The sequence below is a fragment of the Lemur catta genome, chromosome 4, assembly GCF_020740605.2.
Source record: "Lemur catta isolate mLemCat1 chromosome 4, mLemCat1.pri, whole genome shotgun sequence".
Classification (NCBI taxonomy): Eukaryota; Metazoa; Chordata; class Mammalia; order Primates; family Lemuridae; genus Lemur; species Lemur catta.
The window spans coordinates 6624050-6648374 of NC_059131.1; the positions used below are offsets into that span (position 1 = coordinate 6624050).

At 54.6% G+C, this 24325-nt stretch overlaps 2 protein-coding genes and 1 non-coding gene across 4 annotated transcripts in view; 1 reads left to right on the forward strand and 2 right to left on the reverse strand.

Annotated features, from left to right (window-relative positions):
- HPCAL1 (hippocalcin like 1) overlaps positions 1 to 10167 on the forward strand; it is a 55719-nt gene extending 45552 nt beyond the window's left edge. The window contains exons 3-5 of one of the 2 annotated variants that reach the window (XM_045549033.1): positions 3995 to 4396; positions 6567 to 6672; positions 9294 to 10167. In XM_045549033.1, the coding sequence (XP_045404989.1) occupies positions 3995 to 4396; positions 6567 to 6672; positions 9294 to 9693 (908 nt within the window). In that variant the 3' untranslated portion in view covers positions 9694 to 10167. Of the gene's footprint in view, positions 1 to 3989; positions 4397 to 6566; positions 6673 to 9293 lie in introns of those variants that run through there. The other variant, XM_045549034.1, reaches the window with a different exon arrangement.
- Positions 10168 to 17293: 7126 nt separating this feature from the next.
- On the reverse strand, positions 17294 to 23962 carry ODC1 (ornithine decarboxylase 1). Its single transcript, XM_045549035.1, has 12 exons — positions 23766 to 23962; positions 21441 to 21539; positions 21217 to 21350; positions 20774 to 20947; positions 20408 to 20580; positions 20032 to 20166; positions 19825 to 19906; positions 19559 to 19642; positions 18667 to 18829; positions 18472 to 18584; positions 18169 to 18383; positions 17294 to 17769 (listed from the first exon to the last, which is right to left on the reverse strand). The coding sequence occupies exons 3-12, from the start codon at positions 21316 to 21318 to the stop codon at positions 17625 to 17627; spliced, it is 1386 nt and encodes a 461-aa protein (XP_045404991.1). The 5' UTR covers positions 21319 to 21350; positions 21441 to 21539; positions 23766 to 23962; the 3' UTR covers positions 17294 to 17624.
- Positions 22346 to 22479, reverse strand: LOC123637629. Its single transcript, XR_006734983.1, has one exon. It is a non-coding gene; the product is annotated as a small nucleolar RNA SNORA42/SNORA80 family (small nucleolar RNA).
- Positions 23963 to 24325: the final 363 nt, after the last annotated feature.

Sequence of the window (24325 nt, forward strand, 5' to 3'; positions counted from 1 at the left end):
CATCGGGTCCGACAGCTTCCAGGAGAGAGCTGAAACGAGGGCCTTCGTATTAAATATTTCATCTGGGCCTGTGTTGGGCAGGCTGTCCTGGTGAGTGACAGGGAGTGTGCGTGTGGCTGTCGGCTTTGCTTGGCATTCATGGGCTCCATTAGTAGGTTCATAAAAGTTACAGCGGGGAGGCCGTCTTGTGAAACTGTCCTGGCGGTCGGTCAGTTTAACGGCCAGCGAGGCGATGGACACCAGCTGAGAGCACCTTGGGTGGCCTCCGCCTGGATCTCGGCCCAGGGGAGCAACAGCACAGTGGGAAGGAGGCCGGCTCTCCACGGAGCCCCCTGGGGCCACAGCCTGCCCCGCCACAGCCTCCATCCTGTGTTCCTAAAGTGGAGATGACTTTGCCTCCTTCTGGCTGAAGAAGGGGTGGCCCTTCTCAGGTCCCGGAATCTCTGCTGTGTCTTCCTCAGATGTGGCCTGTGGGGACCAAGCCTCCAGTGGCCTTTAAAATCCTCTGTCGTTCAGTCATGAATCCAAATGCCTTCCTAGGCAAACGCCTGCTCCCCCGGGCATGAATGGCCCCTCCCTGGAGCCCACTCTGTGTCCCTTTGTACGCCCCATCCGAGATGCGCTTGCTGTGCCGTAAGCAGCCTGGGGAGCCAAAGAGCAGGGACCCGCATTCCAGCCCCGGCCTGGGATTGGCACTCGCAGGGCCCAGCGGACTGGAATAGATGAACACCCACCCCGCACCTAGCCTGGCACCTGGCCCCAAGGGCATGCCCGGGTTTCAGTTTCTCTGGGGAACGACCCCCCAGGCCCCTGTGCGGGGGTTGGTCCTGGCCAGCTCCATGCTTGCTTGGGGCAGAGGAGGTGGGTTGGGAGAAAGCTCTTTCCCTGAACTTGCCCGATTTCTGTTGCTTCTTCACCCAACTTCCTCTGGGCCTGTTGTTCCCCTGAACAGAAAATTCTTCCCCTCTTCTTTGGTGGTGGAAGGAGGGGCAGTCATCTGCTGTGCCAGGTGGAAGGACAGGGCTCTGTTTGGGTCGGGCTTGGCCGACTGCTGTCACAGACAGCCCTGATCTCAGTGCCTGACACGATAAAGATGTGTCTCCTGACCGTGTTACAGTGGGAGGTGACTTTGGACTCCATGCTGTCACTCAAGGACTTAAGCATCCTCCTTTTAGCAGGTCTCTCATTGCACAGCCTTTCTCCACTGGGGTTCCGGGAAAGAATTAAGTCCCGACACCGTGAGGCATCATGGCATGCAGTGAGTGACCTTCCTCCTGGGCATCTAGAATGATACTGGCTGTGCAGCATCCCCAGGTGTGCTGAGGAAATGGGCACGCCAGTCGTGTGCTGGGCTGGGGTTCAGATGAGGAAGCCTGGACTGCACCCCCTGGGGTCCCCGAGTCCTCCCCTGGACACTGTGTCCAGCTGGCTGGCAGGAAAGAGTGTGGAGGTGGAGCTGCCCTGGGGCTTGTTGAGGGCCAGGCCGGAAGTGGTGGGCATCACTGGTCCACATCCCACTGGCCAGAGGGCAGTCACATGGCCCCACCTGGTGGCAAGGGAGGCTGGGAAATGTAGTCTGCCCAGGAGGAAAAGGCAACAAACAGGGTAAGAGGAGCACATAGTCCTAGAATGAGGGGCTTCAGCTGTGGGGCTGGGGGTGCCTGGCCCTGAATAGAGCTGTGTGTCTCTGTGCAATGTGTTTCATTTTCCTCGGGCTGCTTTGACAAAGACCTACAAACTCGGTGGCTGAAAACAAGTTCCATATCACGGTGTCAGCAGGGTTGGCTCCTTCCGAGGGCTGGGAGGGAGGGTCGACGCTCACAGCCCCGGGTGTTCCGTGCCTTGTAGGTGGCTGTGTCTTCTCTGTCTCCTCACCGTCTTCCCTCTGTGTGTCTGCACCTGTGCCCCAAGTCCCCCTTTTCATGAGGACACAGTCATATTGGATTAGGGCCACCCTAACGACCTCCTCTTAACTGGATCGTCTGCAAAGACCCAATTTCCAGATAAGGTCACACTCCCAGATCCTGGGAGTCAGGACTTCAACATCTTTTGGGGACACACGATTCAACCCACACTTCTGGGCCTGAGGACAGAGAACTGTCCCAGTGAGGTGCGCCCTGGGCACCGTGCAGTCCTGGGGGACACAGCCTGCCCGCCTGAGGGCAGCTCTCTGGACATGGAGCTGTCATCGTCCCCCAAGGCAACACCAGAAGGACCTGGAGCTCATCTGACTGAGGGGAGCCATCGCAGGACTAGCGGAGTCGAGAGGGGACCTGTGCACCCCTGGCCCAGGGCCCTGCCCACAGGATAAAAATCCTGGCAGCGTCTTGCTTGTTTTTCCTCTTCTGTCAGACATTATGGTGGTAGCAATATTTTCATTTTTTTATATTTCCTTTGTTTTTTTATGTAGAAACCTCTATGGGCATTTTCTCTTATTAATTAACTGAGTTTCCAAAGCAAATTAGCTACATGTTAAAACCAGGAATTCTCAAGCCTTCCAGAACACGCTGGCAGGTCAGGGTTACCCCAAGTCCCAGGTGGATCAGAGGGCTGGATGGTGGCGGCAGGGGAGATCCCCTGTCTGTACCTCGTCCTAGGCCCACTGTGATCCCTCAGCCCCTCCGTGGAACAGGGGCCATGTTTGTCCTTGTTTGGGGACATGCCAGCTGCAGCTGAGAGGTGCCTCCCGTGGCTGGGTGTTCAGGGCTGGGCTCTCCGGCTGGCGCTTCCCGCAGCACAGCCGCCCGGCACCCGCCACTGCCCAGGCCTTCCCTCCCCAGCGCCGCTCCTCACGAGGAAGCCGAGGAGCATGTGATGGAGAGACTGGCTGGTTTCCACTTTGATCACCCTGCCAGTAAAGCAGAAAGCAGAGGTCATGAGCCGTGACGGTTGAGAAGAGGTTCCCAGGAGAGAGGCCAGAGGAAGGAGAGAGACATCAACAGCTCGGTCCTGTAGGGACGGGACGAGGGGCGCGTTCTCAGGTGGCCGGGTCAAGAAGCAGAGGCTCGGTTATTATTGTTGTTTTTGTGTATTTATTCTTTGGATAGGAAATACACAGAGCTCAGCATATTCCAATGGCAGAAGGGTCACAGCAAGTCCCTGACCCCAGCCATCAGAAGTCCCTCCAGAGGCACAGAGGCACACGCATGTGCAGTTCTCTCTTTCCATAAATGGCAGCAAACTCCGTTTGCACCTTCTCATTCACTTAAGAATACATCTTGAGGATTATTTCTTACCAGTCCGTGATGATGGGCGTCTGGCCGTTGGTTGTTTCAGATGACGTGGGAGTGGCCGCATGCAGTTATGTGCACAGGTCGGGGTGTCTTTAGATCTAAAGTTTCTAGCAGTGGGACTGTGGGGTAAAGCGATGTGCGTTTATAAAGTGCCCCAGGGTCGCTGTGACTCACGGGCCTCGCGGGGCGTCACTTACTGCCCAGCGCTGATTTCAGATCCTCCCACCAGGGCAGTTTAATAAAGGCAACATAAAGGGAGGACACCCTGATAGTTTCTGGACACCTCTTCTAAGGATAAAAACATAATGTGGTGCCCGAAAGAGAAAAGAATTGCCCCGAACAAAGAGCCTGGGGTGGCCGATATGGCCCTTTGCCCAGAGCGTGGTGAGGCTGGGCTGGGTTTTAATCAAGCATCTCATACAGCCCCACTGGGCACTTGACGGTGCCTCATTCCGTTGATTTTAAGTTGCATTTTTTTTTCACATTTCCACATTCTCACAGTCGGAATCTGTCTTGTCCTGATTGAACTGGAGCATCTCGGTTTTCTTAGTGGCACATAAAACAACGGCGCACCTTCCGCCGGGGCTGCTGGGGCATCTCGGCTGTGCTGGAGCCCGGCGCCTGCACGTGGTGGGTTGATGTGGCCTCTCTGGCCCCGGGCACAGGACACGCAGGGGCCATTGCTCAGCCCTGCTCCTTGGCTTACGTGGCTTTGGGACCCTGGGGCCCCCGCTGTCCCCAGCTGACCCCCTGCCTTGCAGGTGTAGTCGCCGCCGCCGGCCGCCATGGGCAAGCAGAACAGCAAGCTGCGGCCCGAGGTGCTGCAGGACCTGCGGGAGAACACGGAGTTCACCGACCACGAGCTGCAGGAGTGGTACAAGGGCTTCCTCAAGGACTGCCCCACCGGCCACCTGACCGTGGACGAGTTCAAGAAGATCTACGCCAACTTCTTCCCCTACGGCGACGCCTCCAAGTTCGCCGAGCACGTCTTCCGCACCTTCGACACCAACGGCGACGGCACCATCGACTTCCGGGAGTTCATCATCGCGCTGAGCGTGACCTCGCGGGGCAAGCTGGAGCAGAAGCTCAAGTGGGCCTTCAGCATGTACGACCTGGACGGCAACGGCTACATCAGCCGCAGCGAGATGCTGGAGATCGTGCAGGTACCGCCGGCCGCGCCCCCCAGCCCGTACGTTCCCTGCGCGACATTCAGGGCTTCCCGGCCAGGCTGCTGCCTGGTGCGCTTTTGGAAAGGAGCAGGTGTCCCCTGACTGAGCAGATTCTTGCAAAGAGTAGTGATAAAGGTGACGTTTATTGATCGCTTGCTGTACCTCAGGCCGGCTGGGCACTCTGATGGGTTTCCATCCTTCAGCCCTGTGATACGGGTCATTCCCTGCATTTCACACAACATGGGGCTCAGAAAGGTGAATTCCTGAGAATTACATAATTGCTGGGAACCTTGTCACTTGCGGGAGGTACCTGCCAAGACCTCGGGAAAGCCCTGTGTTTGAGAAGGCAGCGTACAGCTCGTGCTGTCCCCAGGAACGTGTGGCTGTAAAGTAAGACTGGAGCGTTAGTGACCACTGCGCACAGGAAACACACCACGTTAGGAGGCCTCCTCTCCTGGCCTTCGTGCCTGTCGGCAGCTCGAGCAGATGAGGCTGTCTTCCAGAAAGAAGCCACGTTTCATCATTTGGCCAGGGCCTAGGTGTGCCACACAGAGTGGAGTGCACAGAGCCGCCCTTCCCTGGCCTCTCCCGCTGCGCCTCCCTGAGCCTGGGGGGATTCTAGAATTCCTCAGAAGAGGCAGTCCCATTTGTAGGGAACTTCAGGGCTAACCCCCAGTAGTGGGTATTAAATCCATGAACTCCTACACTAGCAGTGCTGGCCTGTGGGGTGACCAACCCATTTCCCCGATCGATGGTTGTTACACCGTGAGAGTAAATGAGCAGGGCTTGGGGACCTGTGGTTCAGTCGTCACTTCTGGCTCTTTGCTGCAAGCAGGGTGGAAGTAAGAATTCTGTTTTGTGGGAATCTCCTATCCTAGCCCACGTGTTAACCCTTCCCCTTTGGGAATGGGCGTGCCTGTCACTGGATGGGCAGATTGGCCAAAACTTGGAGGCACTGGTAGAACCTCGCGGTGCAGTGAGGAGCCGCTCTCGTCCAGATGGGATCTGGCTTCTAGACCCCCAGACCAAGTCCCCAGGGCCCGAAAGCCTCTCCCCAGTGCTGTCTGGTGGCTCCCTGGCTGGCTGGGTGGTGCTTCTCATGGGGTATCTGCTTGCTACACCCTCCCCAAAATGGATTAGTGTGGCAAGTACTCCCAAGCCTACCAGGAGACCTTGGGGAGGTCTCAGCTTTGCATTTGGCTCTGCCCCTGGGCAAGCTGCATGGGCCAGTCCCAGGAAGATGTCCTGAAACACGTGCTGCCCACGGTGTGAGGCTGATGGGAGCTGGGGCCGGGCCTGGCCAGCCCTGCCCCAAAAATGGAGATGATGAGGGTACAATACATATGAGAAGCCTTAGGATTATTCTTATTTCTCAAATGCTTTGCTTTTAAGATATAAGAGCCATTCTTGGCCTGTTGTTATAGGAATGAGCATATATATCCATCAAGCCACTTCCACACGAAGTACTCAGAAAATCCCACGGTGGCACTGCCCTACCCCTGGCATGTTGCTCTGATTAGCTGCCGATCACCGGTCTCATCACTGTCCCCCCAAGGCACACATACACATACGCCCATCACCAGACAGGGACACCTGCCCGGGGCTGGGCCACTTGGGCAGAGACACACAGAGAGGCCAGCAGTCATGCCAGCAGTGCCCGACAGAGAAGAGGCTGGTGGTGTGGCTCTCGATGACTTTCAGGGGCTTACTATTTTTTGTTACCTAAGTTATAAAGCCACACAGCTAAGTGGGCACTGGGCAGCGTGGTGAATTTTACATGTATCTGCCCGTGGGACCACCACCCTCACTCAGAGCATTCCCAGCCCCCCCTGACAGCCCCTCGATGCCTCCCTGGCACCTTCCCACCCCGCCCTTCCAGGCAGAGGTCCCCTCACTGTCACTGCCATCACCGTGGAGCTGTTCTGCCTGCTCCCGAACTTCACATGGACGTGGCTGGCTTCCCCCACTCAACATTCCAACTGTGAGGGTTGTCAGTGTGGTCTCCAGGGGCAGGGGACGTTCTTCCCGCTGGGAAGGGTCCCGAGGGCCACTGTGAGCATCCTGAGCCCTTGGGCCCTGCTGGGAGCTGCTGGGAAGCTCCCACCCTAGCCCGTCACCCCAGGAGCGTGGAGGTTCTGAGCGCGCTCTGTGCTGTCCTTTGCAGGCCATTTACAAAATGGTGTCCTCGGTGATGAAAATGCCCGAGGACGAGTCCACTCCGGAGAAGCGAACGGACAAGATCTTCAGGCAGATGGACACCAACAACGATGGTAGGGGCCGGGGGGGGGGTGGTCTGTGTGTCTGCACAACGCTGGTGGTGGCAAAGGTGCATGTGGGACAGCCCCGCCTCCTGCTGCTTCTGGGGACTCCTGTAGCCCCCACCCCTCCCCTACCCGCCCAGGGTGGCTGTGCTGAGGGCAGGACAGGGTGCAGAGCCAGGGGCACCATGGCTGCGTCCTGGCCCCGCTGAGCCATAACCTTCTCTCTGGTAACAGGGGGTCTCGATATTCCTGGGGGTGTGGGGGAGGGGAGGCAGGTGTGCTGAGGACACCTGGGCCTGGAGGGGATGGGGTCCGAGGGTCCCAGGTGCTGGGGTGCTGGGGTGCTGGCCATGCCGCTCTTGCCATCATGCTGAGATGTGGGGCTTCCCTGTGCCCCGGGGCCCACGGGGAACCCTGGACACACACGGCTGCCTCCTCCACCCACAACAGCTGTGCGGGGCTCCAGGGCCACGCTACAGGAGAGGTGCAGTCTCAGGAGGAGGCAGGAGGGTGGCACAGTGACAGGGAGGCTGCGCCCGGAGTTTCCCCTCTGCATTAGCTGAGGGGCTGTGCCAGGATCCCAGCAGGGGCAGGCGGCTGTGGAGCCCGACGGCTCTGCTCTCCCGGCTGGCTTTGTCAGGGCCGCCGCAGAGCCAGGCTGACTTCGCTTCTGAACAATAAAAAAAATGCGACATTAAGAAAAGAAAATACTCCCTGGGTTGTGCTGGAGATTTAAAATCAGCTAATACACAGGCAGGTGCTTTGTAAAGTCTAGAGCAACCTGCGCAGGTGAGTGGGAGGACCTCGTCACCCGGCCAGCCCTCAGAGGGCACCTGCCCAGGTTGCTGTGAACTTGGTGGCGCCTTGCCAGGGTGCCCTCTGGGACGGGCGCTTCCTCCTGTGAGCACACAAGACCGTCTGTACCAGAGCTCGGGGCAGAGCAGGAGGAGAGACACCAGAGAAGGTGGGGCCGCAGGCGGGGTCAGAGTAGGGGCAAGGGCGGCTCAGAGCGATGGTGTCCACAGCGTGTCCCCACTTCCCCGGCCACCCCGAAGACGCCTGGCTCCCCTAGGCCTCTGGGCTGGGCTGACAGGTTGCTCCAGGGCACGAGTATCCTAAAGCCACCCTCTCCTGGTAACTTGTCCAGGCCACACACGTGGGACACCCTGTGCTCAGGGACCCCCCACCCGAACCCCTTGCCACCTGCTCTCTGCCAGGAGCAGGGGGTGGAGCTCTCAGAGCCCTCACAGGAGGTGCTGGCTGCCCTCCCCTGCCCAGCCCACCCCTCAGCCTGCGGTTTGGTTGTTTGGTCTCCCGTGGGGCCACGAGGCTGCCCAGGCCTTAGAGGCATCAAGTTCATGCCCTGGAAGAGGCCAGGCTGCTGGAGCCCCCACCAGGGCCCACGAGGACAGGTGTCCCTGCCTGGCGGTGGGCGGGAGGGGCTGAATTCTCAGCCAGAGCCACTGACCAAATGAGTCCTCCGGCCGGGCGCTGGGCTGAGCCCCTCAAATGCATCCCCCTGGTAGCCTTTGAGATGGGTATTCCCGTTTTCTCGCCTTCAAGAGGAAGATCCGGAGACACGGTAACGTCAGCGGCCCTCCACGGTGGCAGAGCCCCTCCTGCGCCCTCCTCCTGCCGGGCCTGGCTGCACGTGTCCGGGCGGCAGCCTGCGGGCGCACTCACGGGCCCTCCGACAGCCGCAGGGCCCCCAGCACAGAGGCCCGGTGCAGCCACCCCGAGGCCCAGGCTGCCAGGGCAGAGTCCACCCTGAACCTCGGTCGTTCTCCACCAGCTGGTGTCACTAGGATGTGGCCTCCAGAGGCGCTTCTCCCCGCCCTCAGGGCTGCGTCTGAATGGGCAGAACTCCCAGCGTGAGTCCTGCGTGTGGAGTCGCGGAACAGGCGCTGTGGTGCCCACAGCCTGGGCGCATTAACAGTGATTATGGGAGAGGGGAGAAGGTGATCCGAACACCTGCCCACCCCCTGCTTGGCCCGCAAATCTCCGGAAGCCACTCCGCCCCGTGCGAAGTCACCTGAGCCTGTGTCCTGGGAGAGGGCGTGTGTGTCACCAGCACTGGTTCCTGTGTAACTCACATTTCCATGACACTTCAGTTTTAGAAACCACTTTCCTACGTCCTGACTTTACACTAGCAGGGTCCGTGGCGAAGGCGGGAGCGTGGGTGCGGGGCCCAGCCCATCCCTTCCGTGGCCAGTCCGCATTGTCCAGTCCTGCCCCGCCACGCCGGGAAGGTACACAGAGCTGGACACTGTGCCCAGCAGCGGGCCGAGCTGATGGGCAGGGTGCCCTGGGCAGTGATCTCAGGGCCCAGGTGTGGGCCACCCGCCCAGCGTGGCTTCTCTGCCCTGAATTGCGTGTGGGTCAGAGGCCAATGCCACGTTCCTTCTGCACAAGGCACATGCTTCTTAATAAGCAAAGCGTGGGGTGATTTCTGAAAAGATTCCAGTCACCTGTGAAGTGGGTGGAGCTTGGACTGCAGCTTGGAGAAGGCTCAAGACTGTGACCTAAGGGGGTGTCCCTGCCTTGAGAGTTGTCACCCTCTTTGGAAGTGCAGAGAACGGTGAGCACTGACTAGCACTGACTAACCCGGTTTCTCCTGCTCCGCCCCACAGGCAAACTGTCCCTGGAAGAATTCATCAAAGGTGCCAAGAGCGACCCCTCCATCGTCCGGTTGCTGCAGTGCGACCCCAGCAGCGCGAGCCAGTTCTGAGGGAACAGGCCTCCGCACGGTTGCAGAGAAACAGGCTTGTCTCGCCGTCTCAGCTTCGCTTGCAACAGTGGGTGCCTCCTCGATCCCTCCTGCTCTCCCGGGCCCAGCCCCGGCGGCACGTCGCACCTGCCCGGCCCGGCCGGCGGCCTCCCTGCTCGCCTGACCAGTGTGACGTTCCTCCCCCCGCGCCCGGCCTGGTCCCTTCCAGGGTGACGATTACACGCAGGGTTCGTGTGTTCCTGGCTCCCAGGCACCTCCCTGCCCGCAGGGAGCCCAGAGAACGACACCGAGGAGGATACTAGGCAGGACTTGCCAAGGTGGCGCCGAGGCCAGCTAATTTATTTTGTGATCCCAGGTGACTCTGTGGGGACGAGGCAGAGGGAGAGAGGACAGGCGGGCCCCTCCCGTGCATGGCTGCACCTCCTTTGTTCATCTTCTCTGACCAAAGCCGCTTGCACGTACATATACTGTGGTCTCCTTTCTTTGAATATATAAATTATACGTATGGTGACGTGAAATGTGACGTGTAGGTCCCGTATTTAATGCCTCCGGTTGCCTTTGAAGCGTGGTCCCCCTCGTGGCCCGTGACCCCTCGAGCCCGGTTGTTTTGTGGTTGTTCCGCACTCTCCATCTGCCCGTGTCAAAAGGAAATGCATGCGCGCCCAGAGCCGTGGCGATGCTCCGTCCGTGCAGTGAATGCAGGCGTGCGCGTGCGGTCTTTCCTCCCTGTTGATTGGTCTGGCATTTCCGGTATTAAAATGATAAAATAAATGGCATTCTCTGAGTTTCGTGTTTGCCCGTGAGAGGCCCGTTCCGCTGCCATGGGTCAGCACTCCCCAGGCAGGGTGGACTCGGCCGCGTCCCGCTGTTGTTGGTAAACCCGGCCCCTCCCGTGTTCCTCCAGCCGTCACTGTGTCTATAAATCTTGCGCAGCATGTTCTTCAATATCTGCCAAATGCCAAGAAATACTCATGGAAATAAAAGATGACTATTCTTGGCAGATCTGTCACGCTTCCGCCTCCCTCCCTCCCTGCCCCCTCCATGGCTTAATCAGCAAGGTGGTAGGAAAGCCACATTCCAAGAGAGGACAGGCGTGGACCGGAGGCGGCAGCACGGGCCGTGAGCTGAGCAGCCCTGGTCCCATTCTGCCTTCTCTGCAGCGTCCACACGTGTGGTCCCAGCAGCGGGAAACGCAGCTGAAAGCCGGCCACGATGGGATGTTTGTCTTGTGTGCCGAGCTGGCCAAAGGCAGCACCGCTGAGGACCCCGGGCCCCTTCCACCCTCCCTGCCACCCGCCCCCGGCCTCACACAGTCAGCTTTTGTCCTCAGACTTGTCTCCTTGGGGCCCCCACAGCGGTGTCATGGTTCTGGGCAGCACAGCAGACGAGGGAGCATTCAGAGGCAGGAAGAGAAGCGGCCCTGTCCTCTGTCCTGCCGCTGAGAGGGAGGAAACGTTCCGGGGTCCTCCCACGAGCCTCCTAGCTCATGAGCCAAATCTGTGGCCCATGTTCACCAGATGACCATGAGCTGACCGTGGGCCCCTTGGCTGAGAAGACACCCCCTCCCCCAGAGGGCACGGGGCTGGGGAGGGGTGAGCAGAATTGAGGCTGTCACGAGGATTGACACCGACCGCATCTGCCACCAGGCCCCCTGGCGTGGGCTCCCCTGTGCCTCGGTGCCTCCTGCAGGGGCACAGGCAGCTGGACGGCTCAGGGTCACGTGTGCAGACACGTGGCTCAGAGCCTGGCTCCCAGCAGGCCTTCAGTGACGGCAGCTGTTTTGTTGATTTTAGTCATTTTTGTATCTTTTAAGGCTCCGTCCGTGCCTCTCTGAGTAGAAATGATGAGTCCACCTGCCAAGTGTCTTCTGACCAGCAGTGCTGCCAGAGGTCGTGGCATAGTGAACCCCCCACGTACCCAGAGCTGCCGAGCCTTGATGGGGGGCCAGGTAGGGGGCAGAGGGTGAGGCCAGGTGCCTGGGGGTAGATTCAACTCGCAACAAAGGGGCAAGACTGTGCCTCTGGTAACGCTGCCTGGCCTGGAGGAACCACCAGTGAGGGGCTTGAATATTATAAAAAGTGTAACTGGGACTGGCAAAGGTTAAATCAAGAGAGGCTGCAGGTATGACGGGAACAGAGTCCAGCAGAGAGAGATGGGAATGACCGAAGCGTTAGGGTTCTCCAGAGGGACAGAACCAGAAGAAGAAGGGGTGGAGGGACACAGAGATGGATGGGTAGATAGATACATAGGTACATAGAAGGATGGATGAACAGATGGATGGATACAGAGATAGGTGGATGGATGGAGGATGAATGGATATAGAGATGGATGGATGGATCAATAGATAGAGACATAGATGGATAGATGATGGGTGGATGGATACAGATGGATGATGAGGCTGAGCGTGGTGGCTCATGCCCGTAATCCTAGCACTCTGGGAGGCCAAGGCAGAGGATTGCTTGGGCTCATGAGTTTGAGATCAGCTTGAGCAAGAGCGAGACTCTGTCTCTGCTAAAAATATAAAAATCAGCCAGATGTGGTGGCACATGCCTGTAGTCCCAGCTACTCGGGAGGCTGAGGCAGGAGGATCACTTGAACCCAGCAGTTTAAGGTCACTGTGAGCTAGGCTGACACCACAGCACTCTAGACCAGGTGACAGAGCAAGACTCCTTCTCAATAAAAAAAAAAAAAAAAGGATGGTGGATGGATAGATAAATAGATGTATAGATGGATGAATGGATAGATGGATGGATAAATAGATATAGAGATAGATGGATGGGTGGGTAGAGAGAAATAAATATAGAGATGGGTGATGGATGGATGGATATGGAAATGGCTGGATGGATAGATAGATATAGAGATGGACAGATGGATGGATGGATATAGAGATGGATGGATGGATACAGAGAAAGATAGATGATAGATAAATAGATACATAGAGGGATGGATGGATGGATGGATAGCTATAGAGATATAGAGATTGACAGATATAGAGATGGATAGACAGATACAAATATAGAGATGGATGGATGGATATAGGGATAGACGAATGGGCAGACAGAAATAGACACATTTACCATAAGGAATTGGCATATATGTTTACAGAGGCTGAGATGTCCTAAAATCTGCAGTGAGCAAGCTGGAGACCCAGGGGAGCTGGTGGTGTAGCTCCAGTCTGAGTCTGAAGGTAACAGGGGACCAGTGTCCCAGCTAAGGGCTGTCAGGAGCAAATTCTCTCTTGCTCAGCCTTTTGTTTTATTCAAGCCTTCAACAGACTGGATGAGACCCATCCACACTGGAGAGGGTCAACTGCTTTACTCAGTCCATCAATTCAAATATTAATCTATCCAGAAATACCTTCACGGACAGACCCAGAGTAATGTTTGACCAAATGTCTGGGCACCCTGTGGCCCAGTCAAGTTGATGCATAAAGTTAACTATCATAGCTGCTTCTGATCAAATGTGAAAGATGTGGATCTGGGGGTCCTAGTGGACCCTGCCCCAGCAGGAGCTCACAGAAGCCAGTATGGTTCTATGAGCCACTGCTGCCTGGGAGGGAGGGGAACTGGCCCTCAAAGATGGTGTCCACATGCCAAGATGCTCAGCTCATCAAAGGAAAAACCCAGAACTGTCACCCAAGCCACTTACCCAGCAGGAATCCTCTGGCAGCCTCTTCCTCTATCTTGGATCAGGCTCTTCCAGGACTGGTCATTAGAAAATGCCTCCTCCTGTCCCTTCCTGGTAATTTGCACTTCTGGCCCTGGGCCTGCCAGCCCTTCAAGTTTCTGTCTGCCCTGGCTTCTCCTTACCCGACGGGATCCCAGGCCTTCTGCCATGCTGCACAGGCACTGTAGTTGTTGAAGGTCCCTGGGCGTTGCATATGTAGAGAGCAGGGAGGAAATGTGTGTGTCTGAACAGGGCTTACAGTGTGTGGACTCAACAGAACCTCAGGAAAATAGCTCTGGTGGCTCCATGGACCCTTCTAGCTATTGTGACACCTCCCCCTGCACCCCTCACATGGTGTCTCATGTTGACTGAGAAAACACAGGGCAATGGGTCCCTGGATGGACTCAGAGGCACTGCATTGGTGGCACCCAGGCCTTGCCCCCCACCAGGTCACCCCCATAGTAGAAAAGGGGTCTCACCCCCCACCCCACACTGCCCAGGGGGCCTCCTGAGTGGGCCCTTTCCAAGGGCCAGGCCCTGGACACAGGATGGACCCCTCCCCCACCTGTCTCCTGAGATCAGGGGCAGGCCTGAGCAGGGACCACCAAAACGGGGTCCAGCCAGGATCACTGCCCCCAGAGAGGAGATGGAACCCGCCGGGAACCTCAGGCTTCTGAGAGGAAGATCGTGGGCCCAGGAAGGCATTTGGGAAAACAGGAGAGTTCAGCTTCAAGTCTGTCCCTGGCCTGACCTTCCCCCAAGCCACTGCCCTGGGCCCTGAGGAGCTCACCAGCCGAGGGAGGCTGGGTAGTCCAGGATGCCAGGGAGCCCTCAGGGGACCGGGGAAATGGAGCTGTGTGGGCCTCGAGCAGGGCTCGGCCTGAGGGACAAGTGGCCTGTGCCTGTCCCAGCCCCCCAGCCCCCCGTCCTCCCAGCCCCGGTCTCAACTCTCAACTCCGCCTCACAGCCAGTGGCCTGGTGCCCACTGGTTCTGGCTCCGGCTCAGTGCTGGCAGCAAGGGATCCGGGCCCAGAGTGGGGCACGGTGGAGGGACGTTGGGGGTCTGGGTGCTATGGGCAGAGCAGGGCGCACTGGGGGTCTGTGGGGAGGTGGCCTGGGCCTTCCCTACTGTGGCCTAGGGAGACTTCACCAAGGAGATGGGGTAAAGCTGAGTGGACGTCGGAGAGACGGAGGGGACCCGGGACCTGGGGCAGGTGTTTATCCAGCAAACGCCTCCCAAGGGTCCGCTGGGGGCCTGGCCGGGCAGGGCACTGCCCAAGGGGCCCAGGGGCCCGAGGAGCCATCGGGGTAGGTATAGGGTGGCTGTGGGGGCTCAGCCTGTCTGGGGCAGGGTCCTGGGGAGGGCCGGGAAAGGGGGACAGGCTGAGGCCAGGTGGGCAGGGGGTGGTGGCCCCTGGAGGGCAGAATGGGGCTCTCCCCAGCCTCAACTTGGGCTCCTTCCAGCAGCTTCTGGGACTGCACCAGGAAGGGTGGGCCTCCCTGGGGCTCCCTGGGGCTTGGACCTGACTAGGGGCCATGTGCAGGTCATGCAAGGGCAGACCCAGGCCAACCCCGGCCGTTCCAGGGAGGGGGCCACCTCTCCAGCCTGGGCAGTGAGCCCCCAGCTTGCACTTGCCCCTGGCAGCGCTCGCTCCGTGCCCACAGTCCCAGCGCTGCCAGGCGGGACCCTGCTCCCGGGCAGACAGGGAATGGGGTCGCCGAGCAGCCTCTGTCGCTGCTCAGGTGGGGCACCTGGCCTGGCGGGAAGAGCCAGGACACGCTGAGATGGGGAGGGCAGTGTCAGTGGCCTTGGGTGGGCTCTGCCTCTGGTTCAGCAACAAGTACCAGGTCCCTGTCTTCAGGACCGCTCCACCAGGGGTGGGACACAAGGGGCCGATCTGCTCGCAGTGCCATGCAGCCGGCCCCTGGGGCCAGGGCAGTGCAGGCCACAAACTGCGCTCAGGGTGGTGAGGGGGGCCGGGCTCCCTGGGGGCGCACAGGGCAGGATTGGGACACCTTGCAGGCGATGGCTGAGGGCGTTATCCACTGCGGGGCCCTGGACGGGTAGTAGGCCAGAGGGCTTCCCCCGGAGGGGCCTCGGGAAGAGTTTCAGGGGTTGGGGGAGCAGCCTGGTTTGTGGTGTGGCTCAGTTGGCAGTTCTGGGTTGCGCCACACTCTGGTGCCACTGCCCTGTGGCCCTCCAGGGCCCTCCTGTCAGAGTCCGGGCTCCCCCACTTTGTGTTGGCTCCCCCGCCCCGCCAGAGCCATCCATGTGGGGTGCTGCTGCCTCCTGGTGGCCAAAGCAGAAAGGCCGTCCTGGGCTTGGGTGTGCGGATCCCTGGAACTGCAGCGACCTGCTTTGGATGTGGGCTTTCCACCTGTGGCATTTGACAGAGGACACTGGGGCCCAGAGGAGCCCCTGACTTGTGGCGGGCCAGAGAGCACACAGGAGCTGAGGCCAGGCTCCTGGTGCCCAGGACTCGGAAGACTTGTTGCCCATAGGGTTGCCAGATATAATACAGGGCACCCAGTTAAAGTTGAATTTCACATCACCAACAAAGTTTGCAGTTTACTTATGTCCCATGCAATAGCTTTTACTTTTATTTGCTAAATCTTGCAACCCTATTTGTCGAGCCCAGGAGTTGAGCCTGCACAGCCCTGGGAGCAGGTTAGAAGAAGGAGGAGCCAGGCCCCTCTCAGGCCACCCACAGGGCTGGGCACATGGCCCTCCCAGTGGAACCCCCTGTGCCCGAAGACTCTGCCCCTGGCCCAGCCTGGCCCCAGGCCCCTAGGCCTCCTCCCAGGCAGAGCCACTCCTCGGCTGGGCCCCGGGCCGGGAAGCCCCCACTACCCTGCTTCTGTCCCTTGCCTGCAGACAGGCGGCCTGGGAAGGTCACCCTGCTAGGCTCCACCTCAGTAAGCCCTGGCCAGAGGCAGCTCATCTGGTCACAGGCCTCCCCATCCTAGGGGCAGCAGCGAGGACGGATAAAACCCACCTATTCCCAATGACAGCAAGAATTACTTTGGTGCTTGCAGGCTTCACTGACCCTCTGTAACAACCCTGCTCAGTGGGCTTAGGAGGAGGATGAGGTGGAGGAGCCCTGTGGCTAGTGAGGGGTGGGCGCGGGTTCAGCTGGGTCTGTCTAGCTCCAGGCTCAAGCCCACAGAGGGAAGCAGCTCGAGGTGCCAGCCCCTGTGGTGTTTGGAGCCAAAGGTGCTCTGGGCTGCCGATGCCACCTGGGCAAGAACGAGGCTGGGAGACAGAACAGACAGAAGCCACAGCCTCTTTGGTGGGAGGGGGAAGGATGGTTCCTTTTAGTCACCATTGTCAACCAGGGGCCAGGAGCAGAGCCTGGGGCAGAGCAGGGCCCTTCTTTTAACTCGCTGACTTACCCTGGCCTCTCTGGGCTTCATCCTATCTGTAAAAAGGAGGCTGGGAAAACTCAGCAAAGCCTTTTCAGTGACATCCTACGGTGAAACCCGACCTATGAAACTGGTGAAGCAGAGGCAGGCAGAGCCCCCCTTGCTACCCTCCCATGCCCAGGCACTGAGGCTTCTCAGGACCCCTGGTCGACAGAGCCCAGATTGGGAAGAGTTGACTGTCACCTTCAGGGGGCCATTCTCAGCTGGGCCCAGAGATGGCACAAAGAAAGCCCCCAGACCCAGCAGGTATGGGGTGATAGCCATAAAAGCCCTCTAATGGAGGTGGCCAGCCAGCCACTTAGAGTAAGTGTGTGACTTGTCTGAGCCTGTCTTTCTCCACCTGGGAAGCCCATTAACAGCAGTAATACACACACGGCAACTCTCCTCCACAGGCCTCTGATTCTCCTGCCTAGAGGCAACCACTGTTGACCAGTTCCTTGTAAGTTCTTGCAGAAACGTCCTGGGCATGTGCAAGTATATGTGTACACACACACAACTGGGTGGGTTTTGGTTTTTGCTTTTCACACACTGGGCACTGGCCACGACAGGGCAAGCCAGTTAGGCACGACGGCACCTGCAGCAAAGGGCTCTAGGCACCCCGAGTTCAGAGCCAACTCTATGGCCATTCGGGTGGGCTGGCAGGTGTGTGCCTTCTGCACCACAGGATGCAGCCTTGGTCTCATCCATGCTCCTTTCCCTGCTACGCAGGCGTGGGCTAGATCCACTATTCTCTGTGAGACCCCACAGCAAACTATATATAGGACTTGTGAAGTGTCTGGAATGGACACACTATAAAAATTTCCCAATGCCTAATTATTTTAAGATACTTTATTTTTAAAACAGGTCATAACACTAAGCTTTTGGCCCATTCAGCCATTGTACAAGCTACAAATGCTTGCTCAGCAGCTGAGGGGCACTCTTTTGTAGCATGTCTGAAAAGTGAATAAAAATCCATATAAAACAAATATTCAAATAGTTTCCATAGGAACACAGATAAGTGTGACCCCATCTCCTAGTCTTCCATATTGCTGCATATGTGCAACCCTACTCTTACATATCAAAACTAGCAGTAATTAAGTTAAATGGTCCCCCCAAGTCCCTTAATTCAAGCTAAACTCGCAGTTAACAGCTATAAGAATGATATCTACACATTAATACTAGCTGAAGCACAAGTTGCTGGGTGTCGTTTCATTCCACTTTCCCAAGCACAAGACACAGGCAGAGTGCCGACGTCCTGCTCTTCTACTTCGGGTGGGAAGTCGGGGTTCTGGATTTGCTGCATGAGTTGCCTGAGACAGAAAGAAGTAGAACATATATTCAAAAACCCTGAGTCACCCACAAATGGGCATGAGAGTATTTACTTCCCATCAGGAAGCAATTCAGTATATTTCTAAAACAAACATTTTTTCAGAATTACTTTATTGGTACTAAGAAAACCCCAAGTCATGTGCACCGACTTAAATATTCTAGTTATATAGAAATAGCCTAATCAGTATTTTCTAAAACTTTTCTTAGAAAAATCTAAAAAAAAAAATTATACAGGTCAGCATTACTGGAGGGATTTTCCTCCCACATGTCTGTATTTAATCCTAGGCAAAACAATTTCTTATTCAACTAGATAAGAGCAAGCGTAAGTCTGAGAAGGTGCCTGTTCTTGCCAGAACTATGAACATGCATGTCTCACTCACCATGTCGGTCCTGACATCACATAGTAGATAGTGGGCCTCTGGAATCCGTTGAACGTAGAAGCAGCAGCTACAGTGTAAGCACCCATGTTTTCAAAGAGCATCCAGTCACCCACATGCATTTCGGGCAGGTCACAGCGCTCAACAATCCGGTCAAGGCCATCACATGTTGGTCCCCATATGCTGGATGAATAATACTTCTCATCTGGTTTAGGTCTCTACACAAAAAGCGAGAGAGAAAGTACTTAATTATATTTGTTGGGACCAATCACCTCAACTATTTTATACAGTATGTTCAGAAGTTACCTTTTGCAGAAGGGGCTTTACGTGCGCATGATCATAAAGGATGCAATTAAATGATCCATATACTCCATCATTCACGTAATACATAAAGGTTTGTTCATTGGACTCATCTTCATCTAGAAAGGCAGATTAATCTTAATTACCACCTTCTGTATCAACTTGCAGTTACATATGCAATAATTCATCATTTATACATACCATCAGAGCCTATCTGTTCCTTTAATACGATTTTTTTGGCAATGATATTAACTGCGAGCGTGAAAGCTGACGCAACATAATATCTGCCTGGCTCAGCTATGATTCTCACTCCAGAGTCTGACGGAAAATACTTGTCCAATGCTGGGTTGATTACACTGGTGATCTAAGAGAGACAGAAAAGAGCAGCCATTCATCATGGGGAATTCACATGGAGGAAAAAGATCACAGGGCTTTGTAAATGACATCATGAGAGCCGGCATCCACAGACAGAGTTACCACTAAGCAACAAAAGCAAAAAAATAAACATTTCCCTGAAAACCAGTTTGCACATCTCTGGCTGTTCATTTTGAGTCCTCTCTGGACACACACTATCCTTTTTAAGAGGTTATACATATGATTTTATCAAAAAATAGCACAAAACAAATTACCTAGTGAGGTATCAATATGCCAAAATATTTTTATTTAGAAAATACATGCCAACATGATAAAAATCCTTCTACTCTGCTTACCTCATCATTTAACAAATAAGAATGTAGATCTATTTTATAAACTCATAATTGCGTAACTTCCTAAATCACTAAACATTTAAGATGTTTAAGGGAAGGAAGTACAAGTCTAACAAACCATATTTGAGGTAATGATGCACTGAAGTCAGCATAGTCTTAGTAATTCCACAGCAATATATCTTAATGTAATCAGTCATCTAAGACTTCTGGGAAAGCTGATTCATAGTTTAGAAAACCACATGGTAGTAAATACATTTGATTTAAATTTTAGATAGGCACAGAAAGTCACTCAAAATATCACACCAAGACTACACTAAGTTCTGAAATATTCCAAAAAGAAACTTGCTGAAATAGCTACTGTGTATTACAGTTTTGTTATAAATTACCTCTTCAAATTTAAGCTTCACATCCTCAGATCCAGGAAAGCCACCACCAATATCAAGCAGATACATGCTGAAACCAACCTCGGCCTAGAGTCAAGAAAATTAAGAAGTCAAACATTCAGATTTATAACAAGTAACAAAAATGTACGCAGAAGATGGGGTGAAGCCTCTGTAATAGGAGACAGTCTTCTACAAAAGGTTAACTCTAAAATTCAGACCAGTCATTGCCAGTCCTGCCCCCCTTCACTAACGAGGTCATGTATACTCACTCCCATGTCAAAGACGCAGCGGGCATCAGAGATTGCCTGCACGAAGGTCTCAGGATCGGTACAGCCACTTCCTACGTGGAAGCTGGAATAAAAAAGATGAGATGCCATTTTTCTTATTATTGCTTAAAATGATTAACAGTGGCAGAAAGCCCGTGAAACTTGCACTGCTTAATGTCTTAGCCTCTAGCTATGCCACCAAGATCTCACCTGACACCGACGACATCAATATTTAGCTCTTTTGCCCGTTCCAAAAGAAGCCTGCTAGTTTTCAGCGTGGCACCAAATTTAACACTGAGTCGACAGACTGCTTTGGAATCATCAGTGGCAATCCGCAAAACCAACCTAGAAGCAAGAAAAGTTATCTAATGTCTCATGATAGAAGATCACCTATAGCCACGGTTAAAATAAAAAGAATCCTGCTCTAAATATTGACTCTGATACTCTATGGTTTGAGTCTAATAATTAGGTTTTATCAATAGTGGATTTAAAACTATTTTCTATTAATTGGAAATTTAAGTTTGTTGACAAGAATCTATGCATCCCATACCCCAACCTTGCCCTCAAATGGAGGAAATTAACTTACTTTGCCTTTGGATGTGCTCTGGCAACTTTCATCAACTCAACTTCACTATCAAAAGTCATCATCTGGACTCCATTATTGGCAGCATACTTAATTTGAGACACTTGTTTACAAGGATTTGCATAGATAATCCTCTCTGGAGGCACCCCGAGACTCTGCACCAATTGTATTTCGGTCTAAAAAAGGAGAGTGGTATTATGCTATACACATATAGCTAATAAGTGGAATAAACAGAAAAGCATGGGAAGGTGTCAGGTACCTCCCCTTTCATTAGCATTTATGGCCCAAGAAACATAACTTTCATTTGCCCTGTGGGAACACCAGGACCATCTTATATAACTGTTTTCGAATCCTGCTGCTTGTGCTTACCTTGCTAGCACAGTCGAATCCTGTCCCGATGGCAGCGAGGGTCTTTACAATGGCTCTGCTGTCATTACATTTGACTGCATAAAAGGGGGTGACACGAGGAAGAGCTTTTAGCCATCTTCGGTGTTTCTTCAGAATGTCTCCAAGGTCTGCTACATAGAAGGCATCCTTATCATCCTGAAATGAGAGCAGTCACAGGTGAACCATTAGCAGCCTCTCAACACACCACGCCAATACCAGCCTCTCTTCTCTTTCCCAGCATTCTCAATGAGCCCTACCCTTGAGTTTAGTCACTGACATGAACATCACCATTATCACTGGACAAGCCACAGCCAATTAACTTTCTAAGTTTCCTAATAAGACATTATACTTCCTCAAGCCCTGCCAAAGTTTCCCATTTTCCCGGCATTCTCAGTGCACTGACAACATGGGCCTTGCATACTTACAGAAGAAGAAACTTCATTAATTTTTTGGTCCAGAATGTCCTTGGCAGTAAAACCTTCATCAAGGAAGTGGCAGTCAAACTCTTCGTTACTGAAGTTGTTCATGGTTTCTCAATGTTCCTTTAAAATGCAACAAACTGCAAATAGGGTGGAGAAAGTCACTCAGAAGCTTTAACAATACAAATCTTAAGATTAAACTACAACCCAAGTGTAAACTGAATACTTACTTGGAAAACTAAGAGATGGAATTTAAAGAAATATTTCCAGCTTCTCACAAAGGCAATTCTCCAGGAATCGTGTGCCCGCGGAGCAACAATGGAAACGTTCTGATGAACAAGGAACACATCAAGTTGAAAGATGGGGCACTGACAACGGACATACACAGGAAGCAGGCTAATGATGCACCCAATGTCACTCACTCACTGTTGTGGTAATCCCAATTATTCCCAGGTGTAAGTCACATGACTCCATAAACTTCTGCAGTATCTGAGGATACCAGATTCAATACTAGTCTTTTTAAGCAGCACACTAAAATTCTATATATGCAAGCATTTCAAATATTTATGCCAAAAAAAAATGTTGAATACAGGTCTCAGAAGCTTGTCTGCACTTAGTTAACTGATATGGAAAAAGTTTAAAATGGTCAGTCTGCTTTATTTCAGAGCTGTTTCAACTCTTTGGAAACTTAAAATGGCATTATAGCCATTATATACAGCCACACAAACATCTTGCTATTTCCTACTTCCACTAAGTCTTACATAGAATGATCTTTGGTCTAGAAATCATTCTATGTGACCAACAGGTACCATGGACATGTTTATAAGGCACTCAACTTACTGAGTGCTTGCAAGTTTCTTAAGAATTTTATGAGCTTATTTTCATGATATATTAGGTGAGCACAATTTTGTTAAACCGTAATCTTCAAATCAACTTTATACACGTTATTATATAATTGCTCTTATCTGATCAGAACTCAATATTCTTGAACCATTGGTGCCCATCGAATGAGCAATTCTGGTACTGCCAACTGTCCTTACAGGCACTCTAATATTTGCTTAGCTATGAATGATAACCATACAGAAGTAATTTTTGGCTAACCATTAATAACAGAAATAAGCAAGATCTTCTTTTCCTCTGTGCAACCCGCTTCAGTGCCAGCAGCCTATGGGCACAGGCCAGGCAATGGTTCGGGGCCACAGTCTGCTCTGGCATGGGACACTATGAGAGGCCCAGGGGGACAGACCTGCCATAAATCCAAACCCATGCATGGTAGAACTTTCTGTAAGATTCCATCTAATGTAACTTTTTGGCATTGTCAACCTCATGAGTTGCCTAAATCACCCCTAGAAGAAGGCAAAAGGCACCAGCAAAGTCATTTTTGTTTTAATAACATTTACAATTGACTAATAATAAATAGGCTCAATCAGTAACAGATTGAGTAAATTTAGGGCCTTGTTAAATATTTTTAAGGCACTGTTCAAGCTTAAACTTGGGAAGTTTTAATTTCTTTGAAATATAGCACTATTTAGCATTCTGATTTTCTGTATCTTTTAAAGTTTTATTTGAAGAGCTTATTTGAATAAATTTCACTTAACATCTTTTGGTATTTCCGTACAGCTAAGTTATTTAAAATGGTGAATCAACACAAGATGGTAACATCAGGAGAGATGGACTAATTCAAACACAAAACGTCGAAAACATTTCATAAGTCAATTTAAATTCTGCTCAATTTTAGGTTTGAATAAAGTAAGCCAACACATTCTTTGTCGTCCCCAGACATTCCTGAGAGGTTCTGCTCGCTACACTTTCATCCGTTATTTAGGATCCTCATACAATGCAATCAGTCCGTTTTGAAAACCTTAGGGCTGGCTCCCACGTGCGCGTCTGTGCGCCTGAGCCTGGCTTTTCAGAAATCACTAAGTCATTCAAAGAGTCCTTAAATAAACCATTCCAAGTCATGACCAGGGAAGTATTTATTACCACAGTTGCTGTAAGGCTATCTCAGCTCTAGCAACTCCCGCCGGCTCCTATAACGTTGTCATCTGCCCCGTACACACAGCAAAAATTAAAAACTTAAAACGAAAAAACAAAAAAAAGAGGAAACTGCAGGGCACAATGCAGAGGGGAGGCTCGTGCTCACGAACGCGAGCGCGAGCGGCCGCCAGGGCTCTGCTGCACCTGCTCCGGGCCTGCCGCCCGGTCTGAAAGCAAATAGCGGCTGACGGGCCGCAGCGGCCTCCCCAACGGCTTCCGGCCCGGCGCCCGGCTCAACCCCGCTGACGTGGTCGGGGAGAGGCCGGACGCGGGCACCGGGAGGGTCTCCGCGGGACCCTCCAGCGCGGGAGCCGGGGGCAGACGCGGGCCCGCACCCCCCGTCCAGAGCGGGACTCCGGGCCCGGAGGGAGCGGCGCCCCCAGGTCGCGGTCCTCCCCGCGACCACGTGTCCCTGGCAGGCAGCCCCAGCGCGGGTCGGTGCCGGTCGCCCTCCCGCAGGCCGCCCAGGCGTGCCGGACACGTGCCCCGCGCCCGCCCGCCCCCGGCCCGGACCTTACCTCAGAGCGTCCGGGCGCCGCGGGCCAGCCCCATGGAGAAGCCGGGACGCCGCCGCCCGCGCAGAGCCGGAGCCGCTGGAGCGCTCGGCCGCCCCCGCCGCGCCCGTCAGCGCCTGGCTCCCGCCCGCCGGAGACGCCGGCCCGAGGTGGCGCCGGAGCAGCTGGCAGAGGGGCGGCCGGCGGCGGCGGCTGCAGGGACTGACAAAGCCCCACGGCGCGCCGCTCCCTACTTATAGCGCCGGCGTGTCGTCAAGGAGACGCTCCAGCTCAAACCAGCCGCGATCGGTTCCGTCCGGGAGGCCTCCGGGGGAGGGGCGGGGGCTCGGCGGCGGCCAACCCGGGCCGGGGAGGAGGGGGCGGGGCGCGGCGGTAAAACGTCAGCGCCGCCGAGTGCCGGCCCCGCGCGTGCCGGGCCGCCCCGCCCGGCCCCGCCCCAGCCTCGACCCGCCCCGCCCCGCCCGGAGCTCGTCCGCGCACGCGCACCACGCTGGCGGGCCGGGGTCTGCCGGTGGGGCCGTGCGGTTGGGGTTTTGCGGGGAAGGGGGACCCTGGAGGAGCTC

Bases quoted from the DNA above. Each gene is read 5' to 3' on its own strand.
- ODC1 (XM_045549035.1), bottom strand. From the start codon at position 21,318: ATGAACAACTTCAGTAACGAAGAGTTTGACTGCCACTTCCTTGATGAA. The intron at 19,643-19,824 runs GTGAGTATACAT...TCTTGACTCTAG, and splicing joins GCTGCGTCTTTGACATGGGA to GCCGAGGTTGGTTTCAGCAT. The intron at 17,770-18,168 runs GTGAGTGAGACA...TTTCTGTCTCAG, and splicing joins GTGATGTCAGGACCGACATG to GCAACTCATGCAGCAAATCC.